This window comes from Phyllostomus hastatus, unplaced genomic scaffold, assembly GCF_019186645.2.
Source record: "Phyllostomus hastatus isolate PE091 unplaced genomic scaffold, TTU_PhHast_1.1 phas_scaffold_216, whole genome shotgun sequence".
Taxonomy (NCBI): domain Eukaryota; kingdom Metazoa; phylum Chordata; class Mammalia; order Chiroptera; family Phyllostomidae; genus Phyllostomus; species Phyllostomus hastatus.
In genome coordinates this window covers 1,235,961-1,252,752 of record NW_025334018.1, presented here as the reverse complement: position 1 = coordinate 1,252,752, position 16,792 = coordinate 1,235,961, and the positions used below count along the sequence as shown (strand labels likewise).

At 37.4% G+C, this 16,792-nt stretch overlaps 1 protein-coding gene across 2 annotated transcripts in view; it reads left to right on the top strand.

Annotated features, from left to right (window-relative positions):
• CHD1L (chromodomain helicase DNA binding protein 1 like) overlaps positions 1-15,419 on the top strand; it is an 83,879-nt gene extending 68,460 nt beyond the window's left edge. For both annotated transcript variants that reach the window (XM_045817103.1, XM_045817102.1), the window contains 8 exons: positions 2,893-3,041; positions 4,476-4,639; positions 5,370-5,575; positions 6,723-6,821; positions 11,519-11,589; positions 13,288-13,402; positions 14,088-14,196; positions 15,070-15,419. In XM_045817103.1, the coding sequence (XP_045673059.1) occupies positions 2,893-3,041; positions 4,476-4,639; positions 5,370-5,575; positions 6,723-6,821; positions 11,519-11,589; positions 13,288-13,402; positions 14,088-14,196; positions 15,070-15,148 (992 nt within the window). In that variant the 3' untranslated portion in view covers positions 15,149-15,419. The remainder of the gene's footprint in view (positions 1-2,892; positions 3,042-4,475; positions 4,640-5,369; positions 5,576-6,722; positions 6,822-11,518; positions 11,590-13,287; positions 13,403-14,087; positions 14,197-15,069) is intronic.
• Positions 15,420-16,792: the final 1,373 nt, after the last annotated feature.

Below are 16,792 nucleotides of genomic sequence, written 5' to 3'. Positions count from 1 at the left end.
TAACATGAACCATGCCATGAGCAAAAGTTACCTTTCCCCAGATGACTGGTTTTGTTCGGTTTGCCATGAAAGGAGTCACTGTATTGTTCTTTGCTTTGCAGACACAAGTACATCTCTTGCATAGATAGAACTCAGTTTCATCTCAGGCATAAACACCTTCAATTTTAAGAAGAGCTGTGTGCTCCCTCTGGTTCCAGACACACCACTTAAGCCAGCAGAAATTACCTTGGACCACAGCCTTCGATATGTATTTGTCATTTTGAAGTCCTGTTCCTAGAAACCTTCATAGGCTCCAACATGGTGGAACAAGCTATCTTTTACATTTTTTAATGTTACTATCTTTTTTTATTCTTCAAGTACTCTTTTCGTTCTCTGCTAGATACAATTATAACAATTATAATTGTATCCTGTTTTATTTTAGGGATGTAATATCTTCTCTGAGGACATTTATTGTAATAAATATTCTCTCTGGAATACTTTTAAAAAGCTTTATATTTTTAGAAAGTATTCCTCTGCCTCCTGCATTGTCTCTTTTTCCTCCAGTTACTGCTGCTGCTGGGTTTTTTTTTTCTTTTCAAAATTTGTTTTGGAATCCATGCTTTTGTTGGTAATTTCCTTGAAATATCAGGTGTACTCTGGCTGTCTGATTACATGTGCTGGTGAAATGCTATGGCTGACGGGCAGCTCTGGCCTGAACAGGTATATGGGCCCTAGGCCCTTATTCCAGTATTACTGGCTGGCAAGCTGGGCTTTCGCATTGAGGGTCCTTCCCACATATCTGTATGTGAAGTCTATTCACTGGGTAACTCAGTTTCTCCAGAGATGAGTCCTTCAAAATCCCTTTCTTGGAAGACAAGGGATAAGGGTTGGAATAAACCTGTTTATTCAAATTGAAGAGACAGTGTGAGTCAGGGCTCATGGTACTCGCATTTTTGGTGTGCAGAATTTCTCTCACTGCCCCTGCCCTGTGGTACCTTGTCCTTGTAATGCCTTAAGCTTTTAGAGGATTGAAAGGGTCTCTATCTCATAATCACCCCTTGGCTAGGCATTTGTGTTTTGCTTCCACTGTTCTTGACCTGTTATCACCCTCCAGCCAACCTCCATTTTCCAATGAGTCGAACTTTTCATTTACTGTTGCTTTGCATATCTTTTAAAAATCCCCTTACTGCCAGTTAGTGGTTTTAGGTAGGAGAAGAAATAGATGCATGTGGTAGTTTTTAATTTGCATTTTGATTACATTAAATACTGAAGTGTTGACTCATTTCTACACTCATCTAGATTAATTTCAGCTTATTTTTCTAATGTTTACTAGAACAAAATAAACTTCACTGTTTTTTAGAAAAATAATTATATTTCTTTGACAGTTCAACTGCTAAAAAAACAATTATTTTTTTCAGTCAGTCCAGCATGTTTGTAAGTTGAGAATTCATGCAATGTGTAGCTAAATGTGTTGATCATATTTGACACTTCTCAGGTCTTTATCTTTTCCTCATGTTGATAGAGTACCTCGTTGAAAGTCCACTGCTGATTTAATTAGCAAATGTCATTAGAAATACATCTGGTTGTATTCGGGTACAAGTGTGAAGCAATTGATCTCTGGGGAATTAAAATGTTTTGCTTTCGTACTCTCTAGAGAAAACATACTTATAGCTAATTTCATGATGCTCTGAAAATACTTTCTTTGGTAACATATGCTATTAAATACATTTCACTTAGAATCATTATCCCCCATCTCTTTGGTTGCTAGTTTTGTTTTGTCATGAGTTTCTTTTATCAGTGTTTCATGACCTTGGCCTGTCACCCAACCTCTTTGAACTTTTGGTGCTGTTAATGTCTGCTTCTCTTTTTTATACAGTTGCAGAAATCAAATGTGATAATGATGTGAAACTGCTCTGATAGCTTACAGTGCTATTCAAGATTACACTCTTGGTATTGTTATTGCTATAGTTATTATTTGCTGACCTATTATCTCTCCCTCCTTTTATAGACAATAATATACTGAAGTGAGCACACAGGTCTTAGGGTCAGAAAATTCTGCCTTCTGTATGTATTAGCAATAAGAATTGGGGAGTCCCTTAATCCCTGTCTGAGTCTCAGTTTTCCCTTTCTTAAGTGGGATTGGTTATACCAGGATTGTGGTGAGTCTCATGAGCTTCATGAGATCTAGAAAAATTATTGTCAATCTAAGGGATTATATTTATGATTCTTAATTTTTCTCATCAATTTGCCACTTTTAAAAAATATTATAAAAGGGGGAAAAGTTGAGTTTTAAATGTGCATTCAGAATATGTTCTTGGTTACCTTAATGTCAGGAGATTTATGTTGAGGAATAGTGTGGCATGATGAGTGATGAGTGATTCAAGACTCAACAGGATGGAGGTATCACAGACCATCTAGAGATGACAAAAAGGGCTTTAGCCATATCCTGTCCTATGAAAAGCAAATATGTGAGACCTCCATATGGACCCCAAACCTGTCAGTGCCAGTGGCATTGGAAATGCAATACCTTCATCATAATCTAGTCTTAGCCAGTTTAGAATACAGGCTGTTCTTTTTTGTAATGCTCATCCAGGACCATGTTTATTAATTTTAGAGAGAGGGGAAGGGAGGGGGAAAGAGAGAGAGGGAAACATCAATGTGAGGGAGAAACATTAATTGATTGATTGCCTCCCATACACACCCCAACTGAAAATCAACCAGCAACCTCGATATGTGCCCTAACTGGGGATTGAACCTGCAACTCCTTGGTTCCCAGGATGACTCTTCAACCAACTGAGCCACACAGCCAGGGACAGGCTGTTCTTTTGTTCACCCTAGTTATTTCTTTGAATAGAACTAATTCACTTTTCTTTAGTATCTAACATTTCTTTTTTGTGTGTTTTATGTTTTTAGAAAATCATATGTACTTATTTGAAGGGAAAGACTATTCTAGGGAGCCCAGTAAAGAAGACAGAAAATCATTTGAGCAATTGGTGAATCTTCAGAAAACCCTTTTGGAGAAAACTAGTCAAGAGGGCCGGTTACTCCGAAATAAAGGCAGTGTAAGAACTATTAATTTATGTAAAATAATAAACTTTTCCAAAATCTCATTCTAAGAGAATAAAAAATGATGGTGGTTGTGATTTATTAAGAAAGAACTTGTAAGTAATTGTTGAAATGTAAGTATAATTACCTCAGCTAGTGTGTGGAGTGGTCTCCCTCCAGCTCTCTGCCGTTCTCCAGCCTTCAAGCCTTCAAGCCTTCAGTCTTTCTTTAGTCAAGATGAATGATGAGCCAGACTTGTTTGAGGTGTAGTTTGACAAATCAAAACTGAGTAAAACTCATACTGAAGAAAAAAGTATTCTCCCCTCAAAGGAAACTATGCAGCAGGAGAAAGAGCGTGATTAGGCATCATAAAACGAGGATCTTCTCCCAAGAACAAATATGGGTTTGAGCATGTTTTTTTGTAAACCTTTGTGTTGTAGAGATTTTAGGCCTTTTCTGATGTCTTCTCACTCATACCCCCTGGCTGGCAGATCGGGGTGACCAATATTCCCTTACATACATTTTTTAAACTTTCCATTTGTGCATAAATTACACTGGTAGATGCTGTTGACAGTTTCACTGTTGATGACCTCTGTGTATGTAGTCCTTGCACCCCCTATGGATAAGTCACTTGTCATTGCTTCATAATCTTCATGAAATGACTTGCTTTTGCAGCTTCTCACAGTTTATTTTAATTCCTAATGTAGCAATAAAATAATACATATAATCACTAAAAACAAGAAGTATAAGTGTAACTCACTGTACTGTAGTATAAAAACCATGTAGAAAGTTGGCATAAAAAACATTAGCCAGGAGAATCTATTTTGCCATTTAATATAGGTAAAAGCATCCCTGTCCATCTAAGCCCCCTCCCTTGGGGGGATCACTTTATTACAGCAAAATACATACACTGCTCTTAATAATCATGACTCCATGTCATGGGAGACACTAGCAATCAATATCTCCAATTTCCACATTAATTGGCACTTAGTGTGTGGTCATTGAATACTAGCTACCATTAAGATAATCATGATGTTGAAATACTGTGTTTAAGAAAGAAATATGATACATTGTAGAAAGATTCCCATTAAAAATCGTTAAATCTAAAATGACATCCCGCAAGGTAAGCTTTCAATTTTTTAAAAATTACTTTTCTGAAGTTCCTTATTCCTAATGAAATTAACCAAAATGATATACTGCTATATGAACCATTCCAGTGCTTTGGTTAAGTTTAGAGCACCATGTCCTGGTTGCCATGCCTGTGCGGAGATGTATGATGGAAGTGTAAATTCAAATGTCTTCCTACCACGCCAGGTGGCATGGAGATGTGGTGTTTTGTGAAATTTTAAGCATGTTGCCTCCATACAGAGTGTCTTCTAGGGATAAATGAAGTTCATGAAGGAACAGGCAGCCCCCAAACTTCTTGCTTATGGATCTTGTTCTTCCTACAGGTTCTCATCCCAGGCCTTGTGGAAAGGTCTACCAAGAGGAAGCGGATTCTAAGTCCAGAAGAGCTGGAGGACAGAAGGCAGAAAAGACAAGAAGCAGCAGCCAAGAGAAAGGGACTAATAGAGGAGAAGAAGAGGATAAAGGAAAAAGTGGAACATAAGAAAAAGTATGTGTGTACTATTTGGCTGTATTATTCTATAAAGCAGAGAGTCACAATTGGTAAAGGAATCACTACTTTATAGTGAGTCCACAGTTGAACATCACTTTTTAAAAATTTTTTATTTATTGATTTTAGGGGGGGGGAGAGAGGGAAAAACATCAATTTGTTTTCCACTTATTTATGCATTCATTGATTGATTCTTGTATGCGCCCTGACCAGGGCATGCCACATCCTCAGCATGTCAGGATGATGCTGTAACCAGCTGAGCTACCAAGCCAGGGCTTGAACATCACTTTAAAATTGCAGAAAATTTCTATAAAGCTGGTAGCTCCTATTGGTACTAGAATATTTTTTTAAAGACTAAACTTTAACCTAAACAGTTTACTTAAATGAAAAGTCCTGACTGCCTAAAACAGAGAAGTGTTCAGGTGAGGGAAGAAAATTTAAGATTTTACTGTAGCTAACAAAAAGTAGTTTACTCACAGTCTTTTTTAGTCATATTCTTAAAAACAGGAATATTTGGTACCTGCTTGTTATTGAAGTATAGTCAGGAAGCATTAAGCTAATTGGGTAAGCCTGCTTGTTTATTTATAAATAGGCAGAAAACTCAATTGGGTTGAGTTTCTAATTACATTTCCACTTGGCACTTACTGTTTCTAAACTGTAATACAAACTGTACTCCAAGAGAAATTGTGATTTGCCCAGTTAATTTCCTTTTCTCTCTGTCTGGTTGAAGAATGGCCTGGTGGGAGTCCAACAATTACCAGTCCTTCTGCCTGCCTTCGGAGGAAAGTGAATCAGAAGACCTAGAGGATGGGGAAGATGAGAGCTCAGCTCAACTAGATTACGAAAATTCAGATTCAAACTCCATCAAGTATGTCATTGGTGATGTCACCCACCCACAGGCCGGGGTGGAGGATGCTGTGATCGTGCAGTGCGTAGGTAGGAGAAGTGATACGGGCCCAGGGTGGGGTCCTTAATCTTTATGATGCCAAGAACTGGGGAGGATGAAGCAGAGTCCTGACCTAGTGGTGATTGATGGGCCCAGTACAGTCTGGTGTGGTCACAAAAAATGTGAATTTTAGAATTAAGAGACTTGGATTTGACTCTTATCTCTTGTTTACCTCCTTGAGTAACCCAGCCTCCCTGAGCCTCGACTTCCTTATCCATATAATGGGATAATATCTACATTATTCTTCTCACAAGGTTTTTAAGAGGGTAAAAGGAGGCAACATGTAGAAGACAAATGTAGTCTTTCAGAAGCAGCAAAATTCTAAGCATTTATCACTTTAATGATCTTTGCACTTTTTATTTTTTACCTCCTCTGTCTGGAACCTGTCAAGCATTGTTTAAATGTCTGTGTTTCAGAGAGATCTCCCCTGATTGCCTTGTATAGAACAGACCCCATCCTCATCCCTGCATTTTTCTCTGTCCCCTTTTCTACCTTATTTTACTTGATGACACACATCATCATCTGACATATTACATATGTATTTGCTTATTCGACTGTTTCATGGAACTAGAAAAGAAGCTTCATGGGAGCGGGGTTTTCTGTTGTCCACTGCTATAACCCTAGTGCTAGAACAACACCTGATACATAATATATCCTAACTAATTTCAGTAGTATGAATGAGTAACTCTAAATGCAAGGTATTAACTGGCTGTGTTAGCACCAGCTTGAATAAGTCATTTAACCTTTCCTCTTCCTTACCTGTAAAATGGGAGTCATGTGTTGTTGTAGTAGCAGTGCTTCAGTGCTCTTTGTTATATTGTATTTATTCTTCATCATTCCTCAGTCATCTTCCAGGAATTACAGAAGTACCACAGAGATACTGCTCTTTCAGTACACCAATTTTTTCAGTGCTTTCCTGTTGTGATGGCCAGGTATATTACAGAAAACCTAAACATATTTGAGAAGTGCAACCTATGATATGCCTAGGAGATTAGATTGATTTTCAAAGGGAAGAAAAAACTTTTTTCTGCAAGTCTATTTGGTGTACCTTTCTTTTTTGTTTGTTTGTTTGTTTTTGTTTTTTAAATTATGGATTGGACTTTGCCTCCTATAGAAGAAAATTTTCTCTTCTATCAGATGACTCTGGCCACTGGGGCAGAGGTGGCTTATTCACAGCTCTGGAAAAACGATCCACTGAGCCAAGAAAAATATATGAGCTGGCTGGGAAAATGAAAGGTAAGGAGCACAGAAAGAAGAAGGGTTAGGGATGGAGTAAGGGGACATTTAAGATAGGTGTCATGTGGCTTTAAAAAGCAGTAGATAAGGAATCAGAAAGGCTGGTTGGAGTCTGAATTCTGTCACCAATGAGCTCATTGTAATGTGACTTTGAGGCAATCCTTTACCCCCCCCCCCCCCGTGCCTGTTTTCTCGTTTGTAATTTGTGAATAATATTTATTCCACCTACCTCATGGAACTATAGTGAGATAAGGAATTTGCAAGTATTTTGATAAATGTTGATCCCTACATGCATGTTAAAGTTTAGCATTTCATTACTTACCCAACTTACCCCATTTTCTTAAGTGAATCTCTTAAGAGATTCACTTAAGATTGAATTTATTAATCAAAAGGCACAGAGTGGCTAGATGGATTAAAAAAACAAAACAAAACAAGACCTAACTATATGCTTCCTACAAGAGATTCACTTGAGCCTTAAAAACACACAAACTTGAAGTGAAGGGATAGAAAAAGATTCCATGTAAGTGGAAACCAAAAGAAAGAGGAGATAGCTATACTTATATCAGCCTGTGAGAGAGAAATCAGACACATCATTAATGTGTTAACAAGAGCTGGGTGCTGAGGGAAGGAAGTTATATGTAAGGTTATATGTAAAGTTATATGTAAGGTTAGCACAGGCTGTGATAAAGCTTTTTGGTGCTAGGGGTACGTGGAATTCTGAACAGTATTCTCCTTTGGTGTAGAGAAGGGGTAAGTGCACCTTCTTTTATGAGCAGAAATCACAAAGTGGCAAAAGGAGTAAAACTGTTATTGTGATTATTTCACAGGAAACTTAAGCTGAAGGACCTTATCTGATCAGAAGGGCCCTTCATATTTCTCAGAAATTGGTTTTTCCTAATTCTTCTGTCATTTCTCTAGGGTGGAAAGTGATTAAAGACTTAAAATGAATAGAATACTCTTTGTACTAAAACAAATTACTGGAAGAAGGTTTTTAACATGTGTTGAAATAATTAACCCAGATCTAGATATTGATTGGACAGTTGGAAAAACAGAGTCCAGGAGAGGTCAGAGCCAAAGGGTAGACTTAAGGACCCAGTTTAGATCCTTGTTTGAAACCACGAGGGAGACATGATGGAGATCAGACAGAATGCATGTCCTTTCAGCCTAAAATGCACTGTTTTATGTATAAAAACTTTTATGTAAATCCCATTGTAACCACAAAACAGAAACTTAGAGCAGATTCAGAAAAGCCAAAGAAAGAGGAAAGACAGCATATCACCACAGACAATAACCAATTTAGAAAGGTAGGCAGAAACAAAGGGAAAAGAAGAAACAATGGAAATAGAAAATAGCTAGAAAGCAATTAACAAGATGGCATTAGTAAGTTCTTTTTACATACCAGTAATTACTTTAAATGTAAATAAATTGAATTTATTAATCAAAAGGCACAGAGTGGCTAGATGGATTAAAAAAAAAAACAAGACCTAACTATATGCTTCCTACAAGAGATTCACTTGAGCCTTAAAAACACACAAACTTGAAGTAAAGGGATAGAAAAAGATTCCATGTAAGTGGAAACCAAAAGAAAGAGGAGATAGCTATACTTATATCAGACAAAATAGACTTTAAGCCAAAAATGGTAATAAGAGATGAGGAAGGTCATAATATAATGATAAAGGGATTGATTCATCAAGAAAATATAGCAGTCATAAATATATAAATATCCAACATTGGCACACCTAAGTATATTGAGCAAATGTTAGCAATATGAAGGGAGAAATAGACAACAATTCAATAATAGTAGGGGACTTCAGTATCCCACTTCAGCCATGGACAGAGCATACAGACAAAAAAAATCAGCAAGGAGGTAATGTGCTGGAACCAAACATTAGACCAAATAGACCTAACAGACATCTCGAGGACATTTCGAGGACATTTCATCCAACAGCAGCAGAATATTCTCTAGTGCGCATGGGGCATTTTCCAGGATAGATCATATGAGAGGACACAAAACAAGTCTTAGCAAAATAAAACTGAAATCATATTAAATATCTTTTCTGACTGCAGTGGTATGAAGGTAGGCATCAACGACATGAGGAAAGCTGGAAAATTCTGTGGTAATTAAATAACACAATCCTGAAAACCAGTGGGGTCAAAGAAGAAACCAAAAGGAAAACCAAAGAATATCTCAAAAAAATGAAGCACAGCATACCAAAACCTATGGGATGCTGCCAAATCAGTTCTGAGAGGGAAGTTTATAGTGATAAATGAGTACACTAAAAAATTAGAAAGATTGCAAAATAATCAACATAATGTTACATATACTACAAGGACCTAGAAAAGAAAAACAAAGTTAAGCCCAAAATTAGCAGAAAGAAGAAAATAGCAAAAATTAAAATGGAAGGAAATTAGAGTCCAGAAAAACAAGAGAAAAAAAATCAACAAAACTAAGAGCTGTTTTTTCAGAAAGATAAATAAAATTGACAAACCTTTAGTGAGATGAAGAAATAAAGAAAACTCAAATCTGAAATGAAAGAGGAGAAATTATAACTGAACCTACAGAAATACGTAGGATTACAAGAGATTAGATAATCCTTAATGGATAAATTTGTAGAATCTCTTCAATAAGTGGTGTTGGGCAAACTGGAAAGATACATGCAAAAGAATGAAATCGGACCACTTTCTTATACCACATATGAAAATAAACTCAAAATTGATTAAAGATGTAAATGTAAGACCTGAAAACATAAAGTCCTAGAAGATAACATAGGCAATAAACTCTTTGATATTGCTCTTAGCAATATCTTTCTGGATATGTCTTTTTGGCAAGGGAAACAAAAGGAAAAATAAATGGAATTATATCAAACTAAAAAGTTTTTGCACAAAAGAAGGAAACCATTTAAACAAAAAGAAAACTGACTGGAAGAAAATTTTAGCAAATGATACATCAGATATAGGGTTAATATTCAAAATATATAAGGAACTTGCACAACTTAACACCCCCAAAATTGTAGGCAATCCAATTAAAAAATGAGCAGAGGCCCTGAATAGACATTTTTCCAAAGAGGACATACAGATGGCCAGCAGACTTGAATAGGTGCTGACCATCACTAATCATCAGGGAAATGTAAATTAAACCACAATAAGATACCACCTCACACCTGTCAGAATAGCTAGCACCAATAAAAAAACAAATAACAACTGGTGGTAAAGATGTAGAGAAAAGGGAACTCTTGTTCACTGTTGGTGGAATTGTAAATTAGTGTAGTCGCTATGGAGAACAGTATGGAAAGTCCTCAAAAAGTAAAAATAGAGCTGCCGCATGATCCAACAATTCCATTTCTGGGCATTGATCAAAGAAAACAAAAACACTAATTCAAAAAGAGATATGCATTCCTATATTTATTGAAGAATTACTAGCAATAGCCAAGTTATGGAAGCAACCCAAATGTCTATCAGTAGATGAATGGATAGAGATCTGGTACATGTATTTGTATTATTCAGCAATAAAAAAGAATGAAATTCTGCCATTCATGACAACATGGATGGACCTAGAGGGTATTATGCTAAACGAAGTAAGTCAGAGAAAGGCAAATACCAGTACTCTATGATTTCACTCATATGTGGAATCTGAAAACAATACAAAACAAGTGAATAAACAAACACAAAACAGAAATATACCCATAGATACAGAGAATAAGCTGATGGTTGCCAAAGGGTTGGGGGAAGGTAGGAGGATGGGAATAAAAAAAAAACTTAAAAGTGCTTCTAACAATATTCCTCACTTCAACATGCTGGTCACAGAGTAGGGGAAAAAAACATGTGGAAATACCTTTACAACCTAATGCTAAACGTGAGTTCCAGAATATGTCAGGCCCTCTGCAGCCAAACGTGTGCATAGTCCTTGCCCAAGAAACAGGTAACTTGTTCTGAATCTTACTTATTTTAAAAAATGCACCATTTAATTGCTTGCAGAGAGTTTTAAAAGGTAATACTTTCTTCTTCTTGCTTTTATTTTCCTGTAGACAAACAAGAAAAAGTGAATTGCCAATTTGTTTGGGTGAATTATTCCAATTGTAGCCTTTACCTTGAAACTTATCAGATAACTTTTAAACAGATTTAACAGACATTTTTCTTTCAATCCTTAGTGATTCCATTTGTATTTCTGAATAAAGAGTAACATTTTTATACTATTAAACCTTGTACATAAGGCAGGAAAGAAACCTGTTAATCAACCTTTGCGAAGTAATTTCTGTTCAAAAAGTATTATTGTATTATTTTCTGTGTGTAAAATACTGTGCCAGGATCTGGAGGCATATTTTTGTCAAAATTGATCTTTTTTGGGAAGTAAGCCCTACCTTCATGACAGTGGTAAACATAAATATCAGGCAAAAATGATTCAGCTTGCAAATGGCTCGGGTGATACTGAATTGAGAGCAGGAAGCTGCTCTGAGGACTGAACTCCTTAAAGACACAGTAATTGGGGCATTTACACAGAATGTTGTCATATTCAGCTTTGAATCCCCAGGGTTAGAGCACAATGACTAGAATTGTAGGTTGGTCAATAAATGTAAATAGTAAACTACTCACACTGAGTGAGCCCAGGAGAGTGAGAAAAGGCAGGTTTGAAACCTGACTGGACACAGTCTTTAGTGAACTTAATGTTCTTCCTGTTGCCCCTTTTTATGTTGCCTCAGACTTGAGTTTGGGAAGTGTCCTTTTATTTCCTATTGATGATAAAGAGTCAAGAAGCAAAGGTCAAGATTTGGTAAGTGAAAAAACTGTAACTCTTACAAGAGCTAAAATGTGGCTCCTATCACCTCCTCTTGAAACTGCTCCTACTTGCATTGGCCTCTGGCTGTATATCAGTTTGCTAGGACTGCCATAAAATACCATAGACTGGGTGGCTTAAAAAACTAAAACATACTTTCTCGCAGTTCTGGAGGCCACAGGTCCAAGGTTAAGGTGCTGCCAAGGTTGGTTTTCTCTGAGTCCTCTCTCCTTGGCTTGCAGGTATTTGGCTTCATGATGTGTCCTCACATGTTCTTTCCTCTGTCTGAATCTGAATTTCTTCTTCCTATGAGGACAGCAGTCAGATTGAATTAAGCCCCACCCTAAAGGCCTTTTTAATTTAATTGCCTTTTTAAAGGTCTTATCTCCAGATAGAATCACTTTCTGAAGTACTGAAGGCTTAGGGCTTCGACACATGAAACCTGGGGGACATAATTCAGCCCATAATAAACAGGTGGAGCCTTGCCTTCCATTGCTCTCCCCCAGCCCCCATGAAACTTCTGGAGCACTGTCCCCTACTTCCTTGTACCTTCCACTTACCTAGAGGGTAGGCCCCTCCTAATTGCAGAGAGTTTAATTTTGGTCTTTTTATCCTCAACACCTCATGAAGTATGTATGGCTCATAGGAAATACTTAATAAACATTTACTGAACAAATAAGAAAACATGACTAGAAACTCTTAGGGTTTCATCATTTGTTATATCAAAAGTTCTATAAAAGATCTTATTTTCTAGCCAAGAAGAACAAATCCACATTTCCTCTGCCTACATTAAAGTTCTTTTCCATCTTAAGTGTCTCCCACTTGTCTGTCATTTGGAATTCTTGTAAGATGTTTACTTCCCATACCTGCTTTTTTCTTCAAGGCCTGAATTCATATTCAAATTTCAAGCCAAACTTTACTGACTTAGAAAAGACATTTAGAAACTAGGCTGAAAGTCATGTGTTCTTGAGTTTAGTGGCCTGCACGTCTAACAACAAAGTGGTTTCTGCTTTTTCAGTCATTCATTTATTCGTTTCATAAAAGCTAAAAAAATGAGAATGACACAATGGTTGTGCATAAGCAGCTCAGAATCCAGTGACTCAAGAAAACTGTTTACAGTGAGGAGAACACCAAGACTATGGTGTGACTAGTGATGTCAGCCCCAGATGCTCCCTTGACATTCTCTCCACCTGTACCCCACTTAGGTTAGGAGGGTGGGAAACACTTGGCATTTTGAACAGAGATAGAATGGTTGCTTATCCCAGTGGTTGCAGAGCTTACTTGAGCATCAGCTAGTGGGGGGCTGGCCTTGAGCATCAGCTAGTGGGCTGGAGTACAAGAACCTCAAGAGGCTTTTCTGCTCCTAAGATGCTCAAAAATTCCTTCTTTATCTTGGAAAGCATTGCCAGCCTGTCCTGGATTCAGGTTTTAATATATCTTGACAAGAGTAAGAAAGGCTTATATAAAGTTGCCACAAAATAAGATAAAACAGTTATGATGGCCTGTGAAATCATACATTTGGTAGTGTGTGGCCATTCAGGCAAAGCATTCCAAAGAGGAGGAGCCAAAGCCTGAATGATCCATAAAGGGCTAAACCTATTTGGAGACTGCTCACACCCCCTCCAAGGGCAAGTCATTTAGTTGGCTGTGTAGCCATCTCATGCCATGTCAGCCATTAATGATGGTTTCTCCTAGTTGGCCTTGATTGTGGCTCAGCACCGTGATCGCTCCAATGTCCTGTCTGGCATCAAGGTGGCAGCCCTAGAAGAGGGTCTGAAGAAGATATTTTCAGCAGCAAAGAAAAAGAAAGGTAAACTCTTCAATTTGTGCTCAGGAGTACACGGGTTTCTTTTTTCAAGCGTGTGGTGTGATTTTTAAGGGGTAGTGAGAGTCAAGAACCCATTCAATCTATATGGTAAAAGTAAGTCCCGATATGAGAGGCAACAGAAGTAACTAGCTTGTCATTTTGTATTTGTAAAGCCCTTTTTCCTTTCCAAATCACTGGGGTATTTATATCATGATTTTACAGATTAGGAAGCAGAGCACCAGTGATGAACTGGTCATAGGCAGTTGGAAAACTGCCTATCATGACCTGTTTTGGAGAGTCACAGTTCATGTAAGCAGACAGTTCTCTGTCAAAGACCATAGTTTAGTATTGTTCCAAACCTGGTGTATCTCAGAGTTTATTGAACTGATTGACTTTTTAAAGAGTCTTTGTTTATTTTAATTACATCTCAACCACTGATCATGTTCTGTTTCCAGTCCCATAGGTCCTTGTGTTCAATAGAATTATTTTTCTGTATTACAATCCCTCCCCAGAGTATTTTTTGACATAATTGTATGCTTTGAGTGTGACACTCCATGATTATATACATTTGGTTCATTGGAAACCACACAGTGACTAAGTAAAAATTATTTTCTCCTATGAATATATTACACCCATCTGTCATTTTTTGATGAAGGAAGACATCATCATCTTCTTTTCTTTTCAACAGCAAGTGTCCATCTTCCACGCATTGGACATGCCACAAAAGGTTTTAACTGGTATGGTACTGAGCGACTTATACGGAAATACTTGGCTGCAAAAGGCATCCCAACTTACATGTATCCTTTTGTTACTCTAGTAGTGTCCCCTCCCAGCTCAAAAGTGAAAATGTCTTACATTTTCTGGTATCACTATTTAATCCAAGACCAAGTCCTCCTCTGCCACACTTTTCATTCTTCCTGTCTCTAATGAGAGAAATTCTAAGAAGCACTTTCTCACTTGTATATATGGAAGGAAATAAGTACATCCAAGCCATTCTGGGTGCCAACAGCTAGACTATCATTTGAACAGTTGCCATTTGGTAACATTGAATCTTTTCACATCACTTCCCTAGAGCACCTTCAGATCTATATAGACCCAGGTCTAATACTGGTAACTTCACTCAGTTTACTAAAATAAACAAGTAAACTACTTTATTTTTTAACCTTTTCAGTGTATCCCTAAGGAGCACTGGGAAATTCATATTGACCATTAGGATATAATCTAGTTTTGCTAGACTAGTATTTTCTTATAATGACCTCCTTGCTGTGTAAGTTAGAATTGTTCAAACTATTACACTCAGTCCGAAATCATTAGAAGAAGCAGAATTGACACATAAGTGTTATAATTATATAAAAACTCTTTTTACTTACTGAAATTACCTCACTCAGTGGCTGTTTTCAAGGTATTTAAATCACTATAAAAACTTAGCAAAGAAGCTAAATTTTATACCTGTGCACAGTTCAAGCAGTGTCAAAAATGTACCAGCACATCAACAATAGCAGTAATAAGTACTAACAGCATCTGAAGGATTTATGATATGGTGAAAGGTAATTAAAGGCATACTACTTCTAAAGTGGTTTTTTCAACAATTACTAAACTAGATAACTAGTAGTTTTAGTGAAGTCCATCTTAAATATAGGAAGTATAGCTTCCTTAACTATGCATATCAGATATTACTTTCCTAGAAACAAGTCTACCATCCCTCATTCACAGTCCTCATCTTCCTCCTCAGGACAGCTGGTGCCTTAATAGCTAGTCCACCCAGCGTCACATCCAGACTTCAGCAACCAGACAAGATTTTTGCCAGAACTACTAATAGAGTATTTCAAAAAGGAATTGGGATCTGGTGGGCCTCTGAGTTACTCCTTTCTCTGAATTCTAATTTGTTCTCTTGGATGTGTTACTCTGATTTGGTACCTGTAGTACAGACATGCACAGCTTAGTTGGGAATGTTCTTTGTCACCCTCTTCAGGCCCCAGTTTGCATAGCTATTTGAATTATAATAAATTTTCTATCTTTAGTGTTTTTTTTTATTTTAATCATTGTTCAAATACAGTTTTCTCCTTTTTACTCCCAATCCAGTCCCCCCTCCCACCCCTCCTCACTTCCCTCCTATTACCACCCTCCCCTTAGTTTATGACCATCTGTCCTTTAAGTTTGTTCCTGTGAACGCTTCCCACTGTCCCCTTAAATTCCCTCTACTCTCTTCTGTGGGCACTGTCAGCCTGGCCTCTATTTCAGTGTCTTTGGTTATATTTTGCTTGTTTCTTTGTTTTATTATTTAGGTTCCTGTTAAAGGTGAGATCATATGGTATTTGTCTTTCACTGCCTGGCTTGTTTCGCTTAGCATAATGTTTTCCAGCTCCATCCACGCTGTTGCAAAGGGTAGGAGCTCCTTCTTTCCTTCTGCTGCATAGAATTCCATTGTGTAAATGTACCATAGTTTTTGGATCCATTCATTTACTGATGGGCATCTAGGTTGCTTCCAGCATCTAGCTATTGTACATTGTGCTGCTATGAACATTGGGATGCATAGGTTCTTTTGAATTGGTGTTTTAGTATTCTTAGGATAGAGTCCCAACAGTGGAATTGCAGGGTCAAAAGGCAAATCCATTTTTAGTTTTCTGAGGAAGTTCCATACTGCTTTCCGTAGTGGTTGTACCAGTCTGCAGTCCCACCAGCAGTGCACTAGGGATCCCTTTTCTCCACATCCTCTCCAACACTTGTTGTTTGTTGCTTTGTTTATGATGGCCATTCTGACTGGTGTGAAGTGGTATCTCATTGTGGTTTTAATTTGCATCTCTCTGATAGGTAGCGATATTGAACATCGTTTCATGTGTCTTTGGATTTTCTGTATGTCCTTTTTGGAGAAGTGTCTGTTCAAGTCCTTTGCCCACTTTTTAATTGGATTCCTTGTCTTCCTAGAGTACAGTCTTGTAAGTTCTTTATATATTTTGGAGATTAAACCCTTGTCTGAGGTGTCATCGGCAAATTTGTTTTCCCATACAGTTGGTTCTCTTTTAATTTTGATACAGTTTTCTTTAGCTGTGCAGAAGCTTTTAATTTTGATGAGGTCCCATTTGTTTATTCTTTCCTTTATGTCCCTTGCTCTAGGGGACATGTCAGTAAAAAAGTTTCTGTGTGAAATATCTGAGATTTTCCTACCTACGTTCTCCTCTAGGACTTTAATGGTGTCACGTTTTATATTTAAGTCTTTTATCCACCTTGAATTTATTTTTGGATATGGTGTAAGTTGGTGCTCAAGTTTCATTTTTTTTACACGTGGCTGTCCAGTTCTCCCAACACCATTTGTTGAAGAGGCTATTTTTAATCCATTTTATGTTGCTGCCTCCTTTGTCAAATATTAATTGACCACAGAGACTTGGCCTTATT